This window comes from Lepidochelys kempii, chromosome 22 (genome assembly GCF_965140285.1).
Source record: "Lepidochelys kempii isolate rLepKem1 chromosome 22, rLepKem1.hap1, whole genome shotgun sequence".
Classification (NCBI taxonomy): Eukaryota; Metazoa; Chordata; order Testudines; family Cheloniidae; genus Lepidochelys; species Lepidochelys kempii.
This window is the reverse complement of record NC_136401.1, coordinates 22508585-22526314: the sequence shown is the minus strand read 5'-3', so window position 1 is coordinate 22526314 and position 17730 is coordinate 22508585. Positions and strand designations below refer to the sequence as shown.

Below are 17730 nucleotides of genomic sequence, written 5' to 3'. Positions count from 1 at the left end.
AAGTGCTGTGAATGAGTTTAATTGTGCCTTTTACAAATGTTGATGAAAGCCACAGAACTCACCTTGCTGTCATAGTACTTCTCTCGTTTGTCAGTGAGGATGGAGCGAATGACATTGCCTGAATATTCAATCACCATCTCACCTGCATCAATGTTCCTGCAGAATAGGCCCCGGCCATGGATGGGAGACCTAGTGAAAAGAAACAAGGTAAGAGAATATATCAACCAATGCAACTGGACCATGCTGTTTCAACTGAAGATCAGAAAACCTTAGCACACAGGCTAACTCTTCATCAAAGGGATGAAGGGTTTGACTCTCCTCACTGTGTTTTTACCATATGCAAGTAATCAAAACATTTTTAGCTTCCCTTCCCACCCCAAAAATAAATGCCTGAGCTATCACCAAGGTGAGCTGGCAGGAATAAGTGGTTTGTACTGAGGATCAGCTTTTTAAAGATTTGACCTGAAAACAAAGAAAGGGAAGAGACGAAGGGAGAGAGAGAGAACTCTTTCCCTTCAACATTCCTGTTGGACTTTAGAAAGGGTTTTCAATTTTTAATCTCCTTCTGCCCTAGACAGAGTTAAAGCACCAGAGTAAAACCATACCTGTAGACACCAACTGCCTCCTTGGAGGTCTTCTTCAAGTGTCGGAATCGCATAGGCATTGGCAGATCCATACTAGTTGCCCTCCTAGAACAAAGAGACACTGCTAAGTGATCACCTTTATTCGAGAGCCCATGCCAAGCATTAGTCGGTATAGTTTCAAAAATATTAACATTTAGTCACTGTGAGACTGCAGCCCAATGCCCACTCAGAAAGCAACCAAAATTACTACAATGTATTTTTCTATAAATATTATATTATAAAGCTGTTCTTAATTCAACATCTGATCTCAGACAAACTCCTTACTGCTAACCAGCTCTCCTCTTCTGCAAATTTAATATAAGTAATCTTTTTTGCCTTATTCTCCCAGAATTCTGATCGGAACATCCTGCAGTAGCATGAAAACAGATCTGAGAGAGGTTGGCCATGTTCAGTAGCCAGCTCCCCTGCTAATGCAGGATTGTCCTCTACAAGCTATTTTCTAGTGTTTTGTACATTTAAAGTTGTAACACCACACCTCCAGGTGCAATAGACAAGACCAAAATATTTGGCTTTTCTTCTTAGTACCCTCCCCTTTTCCCTTTTGGGGACATAAATCCAGTTGCATACCGAGCAGACTTCAGCTGCACTTCCTCCTCTTCCTCATCATTGGGGTTGTATTCTGGTGGCTGGCGGTGTTTAGAAGCCAGGAAATTGAACATATCAAATGCTGACTTCCTGGAGGGCAAAGAACATGTGTATTACTGGCAAAGTTAGTTTTCAACAATATCTTGGCTGCTGCAAGGGCTATGTGTGTCTGGTACTCTATCACTTCTCTGGCCTAACTTTCATTTCCTTCTCAAAAAGGAAAGGAGTACCAGTGGCACCTTAGAGACTAACCAATTTATTTGAGCATAAGCTTTCGTGAGCTACAGCTCACTTCAGAAGTACAGCTTACTTCACTGGTACTCCTTTTCTTTTTGCGAATACAGACTAATACGGCTGCTACTCTGAAACATCTCCTTCTCAGTGATTCATGCTCACCTCAGGTGCTGATCAAAGCTCTGTAAGGCAGCAACACCAAATAAACATAATCTTTAGGATTGTGAATGGAAATGGTAAAGTGGGAAGTCTTATTAATTTCAATTTCCTACTGCTTGGCAAAAAGCTAAGAGCAACAGAAGTTCTAGAGCTGCATGTAGACTCAGGAATATACAGACCATCAGTTTACATTTGGAAGATACCATTAAACCTATAATTTAGTTTTTAGTTTAAAGATTAAATTCTGCAGAAGTTTACAGTTTATGCCTCTCACTTGCCAGGGGAAAAGTCTCTTACTCTGGCTAGTAGACTGGTCAAGTCCCACCCATTAGAAAGCTCACGCTTACCTGAGGTGGACTTCAGCCCTAGCAGAGCCATGTGGATTCAATGGGGGTTCATTGGTCTCCTCTGGTTTGTGGAATCTAAATTTGTAATTGTGGCAATGCTTTGCTCCATAAAGCTGCTCAATCAGGAACACAACAGCATCATGGATAATCCCCAGCATCCTCAAACCATTCACACCTAGAACAAGGACAAAAGGAAAGGGTAAGAAACCAGGCGTCAGTGAAAACAGGCAGTCTGGAAAATAAACCAGCCCATTAGAAACCAGTGGAAGCTCCTGCCAGAGCCCTGCATTAGCTACATTGTTTGATTTCTAATGAGAACTTAAAATAAAAATTCTTTTGTTTCAGTCTCTGCATCAAGACATATCCCCAGTTCAGCAACTAGCAGATGAACTACAGCCATCTAGGACAGTGGCTTTTAGATAGTGATTAAGTTGGTCAGAATGCTAACTCCTATAGCAGGCTTATAAACTATGCCTAACTAATAAAAAACCACACACTGGAGCTTATAGGGTAACTCTGGACATTCCACTTGTATACTATGTAGTTACACTAGTGTTTCATAGACTTTAAGGTCTGATGGGACTATCGTGATCTAGTCTGACTTCCTGCACACTGCAAGCCACAGAACCTCACTCACCCACTCCTATAATAGACCCCCTAACCTCTGGCTGAGTTACTGAAGCCCTCAAATCATGGCTTAAAGACTTGAAGTTACAGAAAATCCAACATTTACACTAGTTTAAATCTGCAAGTGACCGGTGCTCCATGCTGCAGAGGAAGGCGAAACCCCCCCAGGATCTCCGCCAATCTGACTCAGGGGAAAATTCCTTCCTGACCCCAAATATGGGGATCATATAGACCCTGAGCATGTGGGCAAGACCCACCAGCCAGACACCTGGGAAAGAATTCTCTGAAGTAACTCAGAGCCCTCCCCATCTAGTGTCCCATCGCTGGCCATCAGAGGTATTTGCTGCTAGCATCGCAGATCTGCTACATGCCATTGTAGGCCGTCTGACCTGAAGCGAGGAGATTTCTGATCATACCATGCTGCTAAACAACTTCACAGCAGAACTCCAGGACACATCTAAACTAGTGTTATCTGTGCAGCTCAAACACAGAATAAAAAGGTCAAATAGGCTCAGGTGGCCAGCCACCATACATTAAGAGAAGTAGCATAATTTTCTCATTTGAAAAAGTAGCAAAATTGCCATAAGCTTTGTTCAATAAAAGTCCAACATTTCACAGCAAATGTAGCTTGCTCAGTGGATCAGACACAAACCCTGACACAAAGTAATGAATCAGGTAATAAGAGAAAATCCCCGCCCCGATCATTCTCATATAAACGTTATTGTTGCTGCAACATTGGAGCTTTTTATTTATGCAAACCTTGAGGAGCTTTGCCCGGCTTAAATCAAAATATTTACGACCAAAAATGTTTCTCCTTCAAAGAAGTGAGCTGTCTATAAGCAACTGACCTTTTTCTTCTGAAGACTCTACTCTTGTTTGACAATTTCCTCATGACATTGGTTTATCTGCTTTTAAAATACACTTGCTGACAAAGAGGAAACAACCTCAGTGCTTGGTATTACCTGCAAACGATAGCTGCTTCAGACGGGCATTGGAACGAGCTTCTTGAACTTTATCAGTCAGTGATTTCCAGGCATCTGCGATTAGAAAATGGAAGACAAAACAATAAAAGAAGCTTTGCATCTATCAGACATCAGGAGTAACCGGAACAGCTGCTCGGCATGTCTCTTGATTGTCTTCTCATTCAGTCAGGTCTGCAGTGATGCAGCCAAGTCCAGCGGGTGTGAGTGCACGCACGCACACGCACACAGTACCAGCCATGTGGCAAATATAAAGAGAAGCGCAATCAGTGGCCATAAACTCATTATTTCTCCTGTAGTTATACAGTTTTCACCCTCTTCAAAAAAACTTAATGGTGCACAGGCAAATAAGTTGCTTTAGCAATGACTTTTGAAACAAAATTTAGATGACCTAATGCCTGGTCTGTGTTCATTATTTGCTTTGTCCCACCACTACTTTATATACCAACAACACTATTGGTCAATGATTTCAAGACAAAGAGGAACACTGCAGACATTTAACACAAACCAGGCACTCTGGCATAGGATTTTGTTCCAAAGCTTTATCTCTAAGAGAAGACAAGTCTATTCTGGAGATGCTTGATACAGAGATCACAATTTCTCAAAAAGCATCTTTTGTTTTTAACCTCTGGGAACAAAGCTTAGAGAAAGTTGCAACCAGAAATCACTGTCCTCACCTTCAATACTTTCTGCACAGATCTGAAAACCGTCATCACTTGAGATCTCGAAAACTAGTCCTTTCTTTGGCTTCTTCTCACCAAGGCTTTCTTTCCTCTTTTGTTCTTGCTGCAGCCAAAACATAAGTGGGGAGCTGAAAGTGCCTTCCTCCTCTTCAGAAGCTTTGGATCCTGGAAGACAGACAGACCGATATGAAGATACAGTTGGGCAGAATGAAGTTTTATTGTACCTCCCACCACCAAACAAACAGATACCTAATGGTGAAAAGAATTTGTCCCTGATTTGAACAATGGATGATTATTTCTAAGAAGCCACCAAAACGTAAGTATCGTTCTTGAGCTGCCTCCCTTATCAGTGTGCCTGGATTACTCCCTAGCTTTGAGATCCTTTTCATGCAAACCAACTCCTGGTTGCTTTAAAGCAGGGATCCCGAACGCAGTGCCTGTGGGTGCCATGGCGCCCACTGGAGCACTTTTGTGCACCCGCAGGACACCCCAACGCTGAAATGCCGCCGAGAATCGTTGCGTTCTCGGCAGCATTTCAGTGGCGGGGTGTTTGGCGCCCGCCACAGTCTTCTGGGAATAGCAATATTCTAGTCCCACGAGAAAGGTTGGGGACCACTGCTTTAGAGGTTAATACAATCTGTAGAATCTGTAATGCAATTTAACATCTACCTCTGCATGGAGAACAGCATACACTATAGTAGTCAGCTGTACAGTTTCAGCAGAATCCACGTCCACATGCAGGCATGTGGACTCAGCCAGAACAATTCTGCTAATGGTATTAAGTGACTTGTTAAAGTTCCACAATAATGGATTACCTACTGAACCATCACCAGTGGCAATGGGAATGATAAAAGGGGAAAACAAAGACAGGTCTTTCCATGAATCATACTCCAGGGGAGCTACTACAGGAATATCAATTTCTGGTGATGATGAACAGAAAGAAAACTGCAGTTAATGGGACAACAGCTTTACCACAACAATTTTAATTCCGTTCTCTGTATACGGGCACGAGGGTGATGAGCAGACTTTAAACTCAACTCCCAAACAAAGTCTAGAATAGGACTTTCTAAAGTTTAGAACTGTTCTGGAGCTCTCATTTCCTGATCAAGAACTGAGGTCCTGAGCATGGATTTACATCCATTTAGAAAGTGAAATCCAGATTACACCACAACGTGAAAACATAAAAATCAAAGTTGCAAATTTCTACAACTACAACCACACATGCAATTCACATTTCTGTGACTGGAACGTAACTGCCTCCAAAACTAGCAGAAAACCATACAGTGGCTACTAAGAGTTCTTTAAAGTGGTCAAACATGAAAAGACTCTATATAGTTCAACATCAAAGGCTGCCAAGAAACTGTATTTTTGGAAGAAGCGACATACCTGTATTTTCTTGCTCATTTGCTGTGTTCTGCACTGACTGTGGCTCTGTAAGAATTGCCATTTGCCTTGGGGAAAGGGAGAAAATGAAATATAATGCTTGGCAATAAACCCCCCCTCAGAAGGCAGCTCCTGTTTTTTTCTTTGGCTGATCCATCTAACCAGTTGGGGTGGTTTGTGTTTCACAGAGACAATGTCAACTTGAACATTTTTAAATTGATTACATATAAAAATTTCCAGTTTCTAACAGAACACAGTTTAAATAATACTCTTATTCCAAATATGTTTATAAGAGTTTTTCAGTTCTCTGGTAGATTTTTATAAGGATCCTTTCAGAAAGGAAGAAACTGACTGTGCAAGAGAACAGTGAACCAAACTGCATGCCTGTGACTGAAAGTACCTCTGTATTCACACCCTACACATTTCCGTAATAATCTTTGTACAAAATATGCCTTGAGAGTTATATTGGAAAACTAATAACTCACTGGTCAATGATATCATGGTGAAATGTATGTAATCCATAAACCACGAACCACACTGCCCTAACTAGACAAAAGTTGATTGCACCCCAGAACTTCACAATGCCTTATACTGACAGACTCAAGGAGCTCAAAGGCAAGTTTAAGGAGTGACTTGATTACAGTCTATAAGTACCACATGGGAAATAAATACTTAATAATGGGATCTTCAATCTAAAAGAGAAAGGTATAACATGAGCCAATGGCTGGAAGCTGAAGGTAGACAAATTCAGACTGGAAATAAGGTGTACATTTTTAACAGTGAGAATAATTAACAACTGGAACAATTTAGCAGCGGACGTGGTGGATTCTCCATCACTGAGAATTTTTAAATCAAGATTGGATTTTTTTTTAAAAAGATCTGCTCTAGGACTTATTTTGGGGGCGTTCTATGGCCTGTATTATATAGGAAGTCACACAGTAGTCTCTTCTGGCCTTGAAATCTATAGGCTTGTCTACACTACATAGCTTTTAGCTGTTAAAAATCGCACAGTGTAGCCACTGTTTGTCGGCTCTCCTGCCGACAAAATCTTCCACTGCCAACGAGCGGCGTTAGCTTTGTCGGCAGAAGCGCTCTCCTTCACACAGGCACTTGTCGTGGCAAAACGTGTGTCTTTCAGGGGGCGAGGGGGTGAATGTTAACACCTCTGAAAGACAAAAGTTTTGTCATTCTATTGACAGTGTAGACATAGCCTATGAATCCATGCACAAAGGATACAAGCTGGAAAAGGAAAAAAACTAGTTTTTAGATTTCAGTACAGAAATTTTCGTGTTACCTGTGACTACAGTAGGTACAAGGGGCCTGATTCACCGTTGCATAATTTCAGCTTTATGCTGTTATAACACTTAGCATGCATTCACACTACAGAATTAACTTGATTCACCCTCGTTATTTCCACCGTGTACGCATTTCACAACGGTGAGCGGCCTCGCTACAGAACAGCCACCAAGCTTGGGGGAGCAGAGGGGCTGTAGTGGCCTTTATCCACACCGGCACTCTATTCACTTGTGTGTAGCACTAAGACTTCCTGGGACCTGGGACACATCTCATGGTTCATAGCACCACCGTGCAATTCTATGAATGTTTTCGGTGTACTGAGAGAGAACCTATCCGTGCCTTTTGGGGATCCTGGGCAGAAGTGGTATGAACCTGACATTCATTGATTGATTCAGTTGATTAAAGTAAATCAGTTCTGGCTTGGTGCACTCAAAATTTCTGTCCATTTCCTTCATTCCAACTTGGAGGCAAGGCCTGGATCTAACTCAGAAAAACAATCTATAGCAGGTGTTGGCACTAGTGCAACTCTCATTTTGGCAAAAATAGGAAGAAGCAGGGCATATGGCATGGTGGGCAGCAGCCTGTCACCATGCAGAAGTGATGGTATGCTTTCTCAAGGAGAGCAAAAAGCTTCATGCAGAGCAACTGATTGGCAGTTCCGGATCAGGCCCTCAAGCACTGAGTGATGAGACTACATCACCAAGCAGCCATGAGACAACTAAGAGTGGGCCACACTCCCGGAGTTGTGTGAGAAGCTCCTTCCAAGCAACTGGCAGAACACTGAGAGGCCTCTTCTTCGAGGCCATTCTAAAAAAAACTTGAGCTTTATGCCAAAGATAGATCAGTGCAGTTGCTGGTACTGGCAGCTGAGTGTGACTGTGAAGAACAAAGGCTCAGCAGGCCTAGATGTCGTGGCATGGGACTCCTGGTCAGGAAATAGACAGCAAGAAAAGGCCATAGGGTAGTAGCCCCAAAGGATTGTGGGCAGGTACTGGAGGACTAATAACCCTCAGAGGGTTGCCAACTTTCTATTTGCAGAAAACCGAACACCCTTGCTCCCCGCCGCCTCACCCCTTCTCTGAGGCCACGCCCCCTGCTCACTCCATCCTCCTCCCTCTGTCATTTGCTCTCCCTCCACCCTCACTCACTCACTCATTTTCACCAGGCTGGGGTGCGAGAGGTGGGTGAGGGTTCTGGCTGCGGGTTCTGGGGTAGGGATGGAGATGAAGGGTTTGGGGTGCTGGAGAGGGCTCCGGGCTGGGGCAGAGGGTTGGGATGTGGGACGGGGTGAGAGTTCCGCCTGAGGGTGCAGCTCTGGGGTGGAGCCAGGAGTGAGTGATTTGGGTGCAGGAGGGGACTCTGGGCTGGGGGTACGAGAGGGGGTTAGGGCTCTGGCTGGGGGTGCAGACTCTGGAGTGGAGCTGGGGTTTGGGGTGCAGGAGGGGTCTCAGGGCAGGGGGTTGGGGCGCAGGCGGGCGTGTGGGCTCCGGGCGGCGCTTACCTCAGGCAGCTCCCGAGAAGCAGCGACATCTCCCTCTGGCTCCTAGGTGGAAGCGCGACCACGTGGATCTGGGCACTGCCCGCATGCGCTGCCCCCTCAGCTCCCACTGGCCACGTGGGAGCTGCTGAGCTGGCACTGGAGCGGGGAGCAGCGCTCAGAACCCCTGTGGTCATCCCTCCACCGAGGACCCAGAAGGAGATGCCAGCAGCTTCCCAGGAGTCATGCGGAGCCAGGTAGGAAGCCTGCCTGCGCCGACAACCAGACTTTTAATGGCCTGGTCAGCACTGCTGACCTGAGCCACCAGGGTCCCTTTTCGACCAGGCGTTCCAGTTGAAAACCAGACACCTGGCAACCCTAGGCCCTCAACTGTTGTGTTATGACACTGGCCTGTGGCCACGTTATAGACAGGTGGAGTTAGTGGCTCTTGAGGGAAGCTCAAGATCTGTCCCATTACCTCAAGTCATGACAGCTAACTTGTTTTACTGCCTACACCACACACAGGTCATCACATGAGTGACAGGTGGGTGGGGCTGTTTCTGTGGGTAGGTGGGTGTGCATAAGTGGTTTGAGTTATTACGACCACCTCATGTTAACTTGCTAGTGAAGACAACCCCTTATGCTGATTTAAATCTGGAATAACAGCAACAATTAATCAGGCCCCAAAGTTTTCAGACAGAAATGTGGTTTTCAACTTGACAGTGTCCAGTTAAGTAGATCTATTTTTGAAGATTAGTATTGTTCTTTAATATTGCAGTTTAAGTGTCTTCCTTTAAGACTCAATCACAACCAGGACACTGACAACTATCAAACGTTTCCACTAAAGAACTGAGAGTAGATTTTTAAAAAGAGGTAGTCAGTCCCCAGGGGAAACAATCCACCTGACAAAATCCATCACAAACTGGCCCCTGGATGACAGTCTTGAACTCATCTCTAGAATGAAGCAAAGCAATCAACTGAAGAAAACTGGGGAAAGCTTGCACTACTGTATCCATTCTGTGGATATCAGATTTTGACCTGTAGGGTTGCTAATCTGGTAGTTTTTACCAGCCCTAAAAAAAGAATTACAAACAACATTTAAAAGCCACAAGTCTGCAACTATTTCTAAGCATTTACTCCTGAATCAAGTATTCAAAAATCAGCTGGTTTCAACTGAAAATGAAAAAATTCTTATATATTAACGTTTATTTCTGTGACATTTATCACTGTAACATGTGCTCTGATTATGTTATTACAATGAATCTTGTTCTACTAGATTAAACAAGGATTTAATATTGTGGCTAACAAGTGACATACATTCCAGACTGAAAGCTACCGGGGTATTTTAATTTACAACAACAGCAACAAGTACAAGGAGGAAGAACAGAGTTTTATTTTGTTTATAAGGTACTGAATATAAACCAGCAAAACCTAATGGGAAAGGTTTGTTTTAATACTTACCCTGCAGGCTGCCCAGATGGCTTTTGTGGTAGCTGATCTATACTTGTATCTTGAATGTCTGCCTTCACTGCAGGAGTCCTGGAACAGAAAGATTTGGGATAATTCAAAAGACTATACAAATAAGAATTTACTGTAACCAAGAAATAATGGATCTAGTGGGACCTGCCATAAGTGATTCACCATTTCAGCAAACTACAAAAATAGGAACAAATGCTACTGTGAAGCCAGAGGACAGAAAGTAGATCAAATTGCTAGTGCTTTAGGTCAGATTCAAGACTTGAACTTTAAAGGGATGGAGTACTCTAGGATCTTTACAAGGATGTTTTTGCATAACCATAAGCATGGAACCATGGGTCACTCCATAAAGGATGGTATGCTGGCAAAAAAAATAGCCTAAAATATTTACAAATAGAAGACCAATTATGTCTAAAAGACTGTGGATCAATTGCTTTTCAAAACAGACTTACAGCACTGAGTTAAAAACATCAAAGAACTGTAGAACTGAGTCATCTGACCGGAGTCATATGACCCAACTAACCGGAGTTAAAGGTCAAGGGACCTGCCCAGTACTTTTGGGCAGGTCCCTTGACCTCCAGGAACTGCAGTGGATTGCTGGGTTGCCCTTGGTCAAATCCCTTATCATATGGACTGCTGGCAATGTCACACAGAGAGGATACTTGGGGACTTTCTGAAGAAAAACCTTAAGTGTCACATTCAGCACCCAGGTCCACAGTCCTTATTCTCCCTTCTTCCTACAGATCTGCACCTCAAGTAAAATCACCAAGACACATGCTACTTCAATTCAAAGACTGGAAAGAAATTGCCATACAGTGAGACACTTGAGCTCAGTCTGTTTAGCTTATCAAAACAAATCACAGAATTATATAAATATAGGACTGGAAAGGACCTAAGAAGATTGAGAGTTGGCTTGATTACAGTGTATAAGTATCTCCACTGAGAGAATATACCAAGTAATAAACTGCTCTTTAAAATAGGTTTAAATTCTATAAACTGACATTAACTGGCAGTTGTGAAAACATCCCAGAACCTGGTGGCTAAGTCATGTGCTGTTCCTGAAGACCAAGAACCATTGGCTGGAAGTTAAAACCAGACAAATTCAAGTTAGAAAACAAATATTTAAAAAGTGGGGGCATTTAACCATCAAAACAAGCTACCAAGGAAAGTGGTAAACTCTCTTCAAATGCAGACTGATTGCTTTTAATGAAGATGTTTTAGTCAAACACAAGCTATTGGGCTCAGTACAGGAGTAATGGGGTGAAATTATTTGGCCTGTAATATATATGATCTGACTAAATTATCTAATTAGTTCTTTGGCCTTAAATTCTATAAACATTCCCTATAACTTGTGATTCCTCTTTCCAAAGGAAAGAGAGAAAACTCAGTTGCATGATGAAAATGAAGTGTGATTACTGACATTAACTGGCATACAGCTTTAACCCTTTAATTAATTAAACAACTAAAAAGACATCTGTCCAAGGCTCTAGAAGCATTAACACACAATTAACCATATAATTAAATCTCAGCAGCATTAACATACTATTAACAATATTTAATGGGGAGTATTCTACTCCCGTGACATTTTAAAATTGGACCATGGCATTCAAGAAAGAGAAACGAAAGGGCAAAATATAGGGCAGAATTAATTCAAAACAATTTACAAACTATATGTAGGGATACCACTTCACCAGCCACTAAAATATAGACATTTCTAAAAGTGAAACAGGACACAGCAATACCACACAACAATTAGGGTGTGCAGAATCCCATTGCCACTTGAAATAGCAGGGGAATGTGGGAAGGCAGACTGTAATAATCCAATTAGAAATTTGGCTAGGATGTTAGGGACCAACTCTCCTCTTGCAAAAAGTACCATGGGATCTTCAAGTGATTACAACTGGTCAGTGGCTCAGTTTTAAGTTCTACCTAAAAAGCTGGTATCGCAAGCAGCATAGTACTTCTGTAGGAACATACCAGAGCAGTCTCTTGGTACTGGCTTGGAAGACTGCAACCTCCTCAGACCACCACCATTTCCTATAACCACCATGTCTTCCTTGCAGAGTTTCAATCCAAGTTCTAATCAGGCCAAATGCTGCCAGATTTTAGGATTAAAAGTATATATCGATAGATCCAAAGCACCTATCAACATGATAGCTAACCACTAACTAAATTATAGCACAGCTAGAGGTACCATGTTCGCAAACAACTTTGCTCCCCCAAATAAATGGTTACCAAAAATCTGTCAGGGCTGTCCATCATGAATTAAGGCAAAGACTGTGTGTTGATTTCTTTAGAAATCTGCTTTCCCTGTCCAGATGTCCATTGATGGCAGTGAATGCTACTCTAGAATTTACTACTAAAGGATTCACTATGAGAAGATAAAAAGGAAATTTGATGTGGGGACCAGTGCAACAAGAGCCAGTTTTTTACCACGGTAACAAAACCTCAAGCATACACAAAAGCAAACACATGTTTCTCTTACCCTGCAGTTGAGACTGGGGATACAGCATTGGCCCCTCTGTCTGGAATGTGTACTTCAGGGGGACTGGTCCACGTGTGAGGAGTTTTATGCTTCTTTCCATTCCCTTTGTCTAAAGGCGGTTGAATTCGTTTAATTTTTGGCTTCATTTTTGTGGGACCAAGCACTGAGCTACTTGCAGACTGTTGGCCAGATGATGGGGAGCCTCCAGGCGAAGCTGAACTGGCATGCATTACAGTTGAGGAAACCTTGCTTTGCTCGAGTCCTGTGTTGTTAGGAATGTCCACTAGCTGTGGAAAGCTTGACAACTGAGGTGCTGAAGCAGTGGCAAGATCCAGCTGAGAAGAAGCATTTTTGATGGCTAAAAGTTGTGTCATATGCTGAAGCTGATAAGGACCTTCTGGGTCAGTGGATGATTGAGCAACTGTCATGCCCATAGTCTGTGCTGAAGGCAATACACATATGCTTGATGCAGCTGTCATTGCTGCTGTAGCTGGAGTTTGTGACGTCCCCAGTTGTGAAAACATCCCAGAACCTGGTGGCAAAGTCATGTGCTGTTCCTGAAGACCAAGACTTTGCTGACTGGCTTTGATCAAAAGATTGCTTATTGAGCCAAGGTCTCCCAACAATCCAGGGCTAGTTAATGTTACAGAACCCTGTCCCAAAACATGGCCAGGTACTGACCCACCAGTGCTAGGTGCTGCTGTGGCCTGCATGGACACAACATTCAGCACTGATGAATTTGATGCTAGTCCCGGCACTGGCCCTGTCGTGAGGTGGCCGGCCTCTGGTCCAATAATGCTGGGTGAAGTGCCAACTGCCGCAGCAGGGGCTGCTCCCACACCTTGGGGCAGCAAAGACGCTTGCTCAAAATACATGACTCCAGACTTAGACCTTTTAATAATATTGGGAACAGTTCTATGGGGTGCCGAATTTCCAAGGGTCCCCAAATCTAATGGGCTGTTGGAAAGTTGGGAGGGAGCAAAATTAATCAAAGTCATGTTGGAAACCATCTCAGAAGGCGCTATGGCAGAAGGGGTTCCAGACGGAGCTAGCTTTTTATTCTTTCGGGACTGCAGTCGGGATATTGGCCTTTTCTTCCCAAGGCCAGAGGTCGGAGTGGTAACTGTAGTGCCAAGGTCTGTCCTCTGGCTTGCTTCAGACACTAAAAGCTGAGGATCAGGAGGTGGCTGTACACCAATAAGGAGACCTGATGCAGGACTGCCAATATTTGGTGGGAAACCACTCTGAGTAGCTGTGGGAAAGGTATGCAAATGCTGGTGATGGGACATAGGCAGCAGTCCTTTGCTAGTAGGGGGGAATAAAGACTGAGATGATGGCAGGCTTGGATTTAATTCCGTAGTCAATGTAAGTGCACTTCCCATGGGCCCTAGCACTGAAGTATTGGTCTCCATTACGCTCTGTGTGGAACTACCAGAAGGAGTCAGCTGTATTTTTTGTGTAACACCATTGGGAAGAGTCTGGAGGACATACAGAGGCTGCATATTTTGATTGACTACCAGAAGTTTTTCAGTGGCCGGTTTTAGGTGGGGTGGGGTTGTCTGTACTGCAGCATTAGAGATCTGAGATGGACCAGGACCGTCAGTGGAGTTTGGAACGTATTTTTGGTTTTGAAGAGGAACGGTAGGAGAGACTGGCACTTGGAGCCCAGGAGTACCGCTGTTCCTAGTTAAATCCTGGTTGCTGCCATGTCCTTGCTCTACTGGGGCGCAAGGTGGGCTGGCTATGTGCTCTGCATCTATGTGACCTTGGATGAAATGATCAGGAGTCATATGTCCTTCAGGGCTTGGGTCTACCCCTGGGCTTAAAAGAGTTGCATCCCCTTCACCAGAGGCAGATTTTTCTGTGACTGTAACTCTCTTCTCTCCAGATTCTGTGGAAGGTAAAGCCAATATAGACCTCTCTCCCGAAGATGAGAGTGCAGACTCTGAAATTACAGCAAGCCTGTTGCGGTTTTGGCTGGGCACAGTAGGACTACGAGTAGTTAGAACGGAGAGATCTGATGGAAGTTCTAAAGGCAGCTCAAACTGCTCCTCTGCTGATATAGAGGAAGAAACACTACTATCCACTGGTTCAGCAGTTGGCAGCTGTTGAGAAAACACTTCAAACAAACCCATGTCCTTGCCACGATTACTATCAAGACCTAGCCCTTCCCCCAGTGTTAGAAGTTCAGATGAAGATGACTCCGGGCTTTCTCCTAAAGCCTGCATCGATGGTGTATTCTTTAGTACAAAGTCCATGATGTCCGAAGGGAGAATGTTTCCACAGTCATCGCTATTGTTATTGTCAGAGTCTGATTTTAGCAGTTCTGTGTTAAAAGTATCCAATAAGTTCTTATCTGAGGGTGTGCTAGCATGAGCTCTACGGCCTGTGTCCAAGGAACTCAGCTGAGCTTCCAAGGAATCCTGACCCTGTGTTTTAACCCTGCTTACAGCATGGCAATTATCAATCTTTGGGTCAGTTTTATGGCCAGTAGAGCTCTTGGTGACCTGTACTTTCTCTCCAGCTTCTTCAGCTCGATCAAGCTTTAAGTTTTCAGTCCCATTTTCTTTGCCACTTCTTTTGGTTACCTGATTTACTTTTCTTGTTGTTGCTGTAACACTTGTATCACTTTCTGTTCCATCATCCACACCATCTAGCTGGGAGATTTTTGGAAGATTGCACTGTTCCTCCTCCTTGAATAAATTATGGGATCCAAGCCTCTCTTCTGCACTTGAGGAAACCACTGTCCTAGTGAAATTGTAGTAGTACAAATCATCTTCATCAGAAGTACTTAAGTCATCTGCACCATCTACTTGTCCTTCTGCAGACCTCTTTCCTCGCTTCTTCCCAGCTGAGTTGCTGTAGAATGGAATGTCTTCCTCTCCATAAGATCTCACACCATACAAAGGAGTTAATCCAAAGAACATGTTAGATCTTGCCCGAGCACTTCGCCGGGGATATCTCCGCTTGTAGGAACCATCTTCCTGAGCTTTAGTTCCATCCTGAAGCATCAAGTTTCTGTCTTCAACGGGCAGATTCGGATAAGAATTATTTTGAGATTCCTGGGTAGGAGTATCACTTGGACTTCCCTGAACAACATCTCCTTGGCTTCCAGAAGTTGAAGACAGTTCTGTCACAGCAGTTGGTTCTGCACCCTTACTCTGCGATTCGGCATCACTTTCTTTCTGTGCATTTTTAGATTGGCTTTCACTTTCCATCTTGAGAGGAGTCAGGGTTACTTTAACTGTGCGTTTTCTAGGAGCCTGCACTTCCTTGGAGGCCACTTCAACTTGCACCAATGGAGCTTTAGATGCCCCTTGTGCAGGTGGAGACTTATCCCCAGTTTTCTCAGCAGAAACATTACTACACAACCTCTGACTAATCTGTTCAGTTGCCAAAACCTGATTGATAAATTCTGGTTTTAAGCTTCCTTCATCACTGGCTGTCACTTGATTTGAGTCTGTAAAAGTTTTTACAGAATGTTTGTCTTTGAAAGTGTCTTTTGTTAACTTTTTTCCTTTCTGTCGTCTGTCTCTGCAAGCGGAAACCACATGCTCACTTGATGCAGAAGACCTGCTACTTATTCCAGCAGGCTTTAAGTTCTTTCCATCTATGTCTTCAACAGAAGAGATTTTTTCTGGTTGTATGAGGTCCATATGTAGGTCTCTATCTTTTCTTGGGCCTCTCTGATGAAAAGATGGAAAGGGCATTGTATCTTTGGAAGAAAGTGTTGCAGAAGAAGGTTCTTGAAAAGTTCCCTTTTTATTAATGTTTAATTCTATGCCTGATGTACTAAGCACTTGGGTGGACATTTTAGTATTCCCAGGTGAAGCAAAAATATGAGCTGAAGAATCTGAGTCCTTTGAACTCGACAATTTTGTCTTCTCTCCCTTTGAAGATGTGCTTTTGGACATCAACTCTGAACTGGTAGAGTGTTTTATTTCTAAAGACTGAGATCCACCCAAATGACAAGTTTTACTTCCACTTGTAGCTAGCATTCTTGGAGAGCTTGAAGAGTTAGGGCTATTTTGAGCTAATGCACTTGAAGCGCTTAAATTCACTGACCCTTTGAAGCTGTCTATATTTTTTGCGCTTGATTCATGTTCTGATGAGGATCCGATACTAGATACGCCAGGCACAGTGTGTCTGGAGTAAGTGTTCCCAACTCTGGTGGGAAAAACCATTCGGAGTTTTGACTGCTGTTGTGACAAAGAGGAGGTACTCTGTCTCCTAGAGCCAATGCTTCTAAGTCCAGATGATAATAAAGGGTCTCCCACTGTTACTATTTCATGGGTCATTGGCGTAGGACTTCCTGAAGAGGACAAGCAGGGAAAAAAATACAGTGAAACAATATAGGTATCACATAGCCAACACATACATGCAATTTGATTATACAAACGATGCACATACCTAAGAAATTCAACAAACAAAACATTTTAGAAATACTGTCAAATAAAAAATAAGGCTGAAGATATGTATTCCCCAAAAACCAGACTCTTTGTAAACATCCAATATTGTCAGCTATGCATCTTTTGAAGCTAACGTTGATAATTTCTGAATTATACCCTATAGGGTTCGATGCTATACAATTTCAAGTCTGGAATTCAAGAACTAATTATGATTTACAAAGACACCACAAAAGTTAAACAAATGACTCCAAAATAACTCAGAAGTGTTATTTTACCTGCTACCCCTCACTGCTGGCAACATTACACGTTAATAGCATGTCAGAGCATACTAGCTTCAGGACAACTGAAGAGGATTACTATTTTGTCTTTAAAACTAAATTTGAACTGATGTTTAATGTAGGTTTTCAAAACACTTTGGAAAGAATTCAGTAAGTATGCCCCCTCTTTTTGACTAAAACTACACTTCTATAGATCTTTCATCCAAAGGATTTCAAAGCTTTTTATAAACTTTAGTCCTCAACTTTGTAAAGGAAAACTTTCTAACCATTTTAGAGAAGACAAAGACTGAGGCACGAAGAAATGGTGAAGTGACTTGGTCTTGGTGGCAAAACTCAGAATAAAATCTTGGAGAGTTCCGAGTTCCAATCTCCTGCTCCAAAATCACTAGGCAACATTCCCTCCTCTAAGATTTCTAAACAGTCTGCTTTATGTAGACTTCTCTGAATGTTTTAGTTTAAAAAATAAATAAATAAATTGTGACTCAATATTTGACCTCTTTTTAGAGTATATTCTACTTGAATAGATCTGTTTGGAATTAATCTAATCCGGGGTAAGAATTTCAGAAAGATTCCTGCCACAGAGGCAGCTATGCTTTCCACTGTAAAAAGCATTTGTAGAATCTAAGGAACACATGGTCACCACACAAAAATAGTAGATCACCCAAGA

At 42.9% G+C, this 17730-nt stretch overlaps 1 protein-coding gene across 6 annotated transcripts in view; it reads right to left on the bottom strand.

The window, feature by feature from the left end:
• Positions 1 to 17730, bottom strand: part of KMT2A (lysine methyltransferase 2A) — an 83684-nt gene that overhangs the window by 1613 nt on the left and 64341 nt on the right. For 5 of the 6 annotated variants that reach the window (XM_073320939.2, XM_073320940.2, XM_073320943.2 and 2 more), the window contains 9 exons: positions 12377 to 16688; positions 9877 to 9954; positions 5646 to 5710; positions 4254 to 4424; positions 3559 to 3633; positions 1970 to 2144; positions 1212 to 1319; positions 606 to 689; positions 63 to 189 (listed from right to left, as the gene is read on the bottom strand). In XM_073320939.2, the coding sequence (XP_073177040.2) occupies positions 63 to 189; positions 606 to 689; positions 1212 to 1319; positions 1970 to 2144; positions 3559 to 3633; positions 4254 to 4424; positions 5646 to 5710; positions 9877 to 9954; positions 12377 to 16688 (5195 nt within the window). The remainder of the gene's footprint in view (positions 1 to 62; positions 190 to 605; positions 690 to 1211; positions 1320 to 1969; positions 2145 to 3558; positions 3634 to 4253; positions 4425 to 5645; positions 5711 to 9876; positions 9955 to 12376; positions 16689 to 17730) is intronic. The other variant, XM_073320942.2, reaches the window with a different exon arrangement.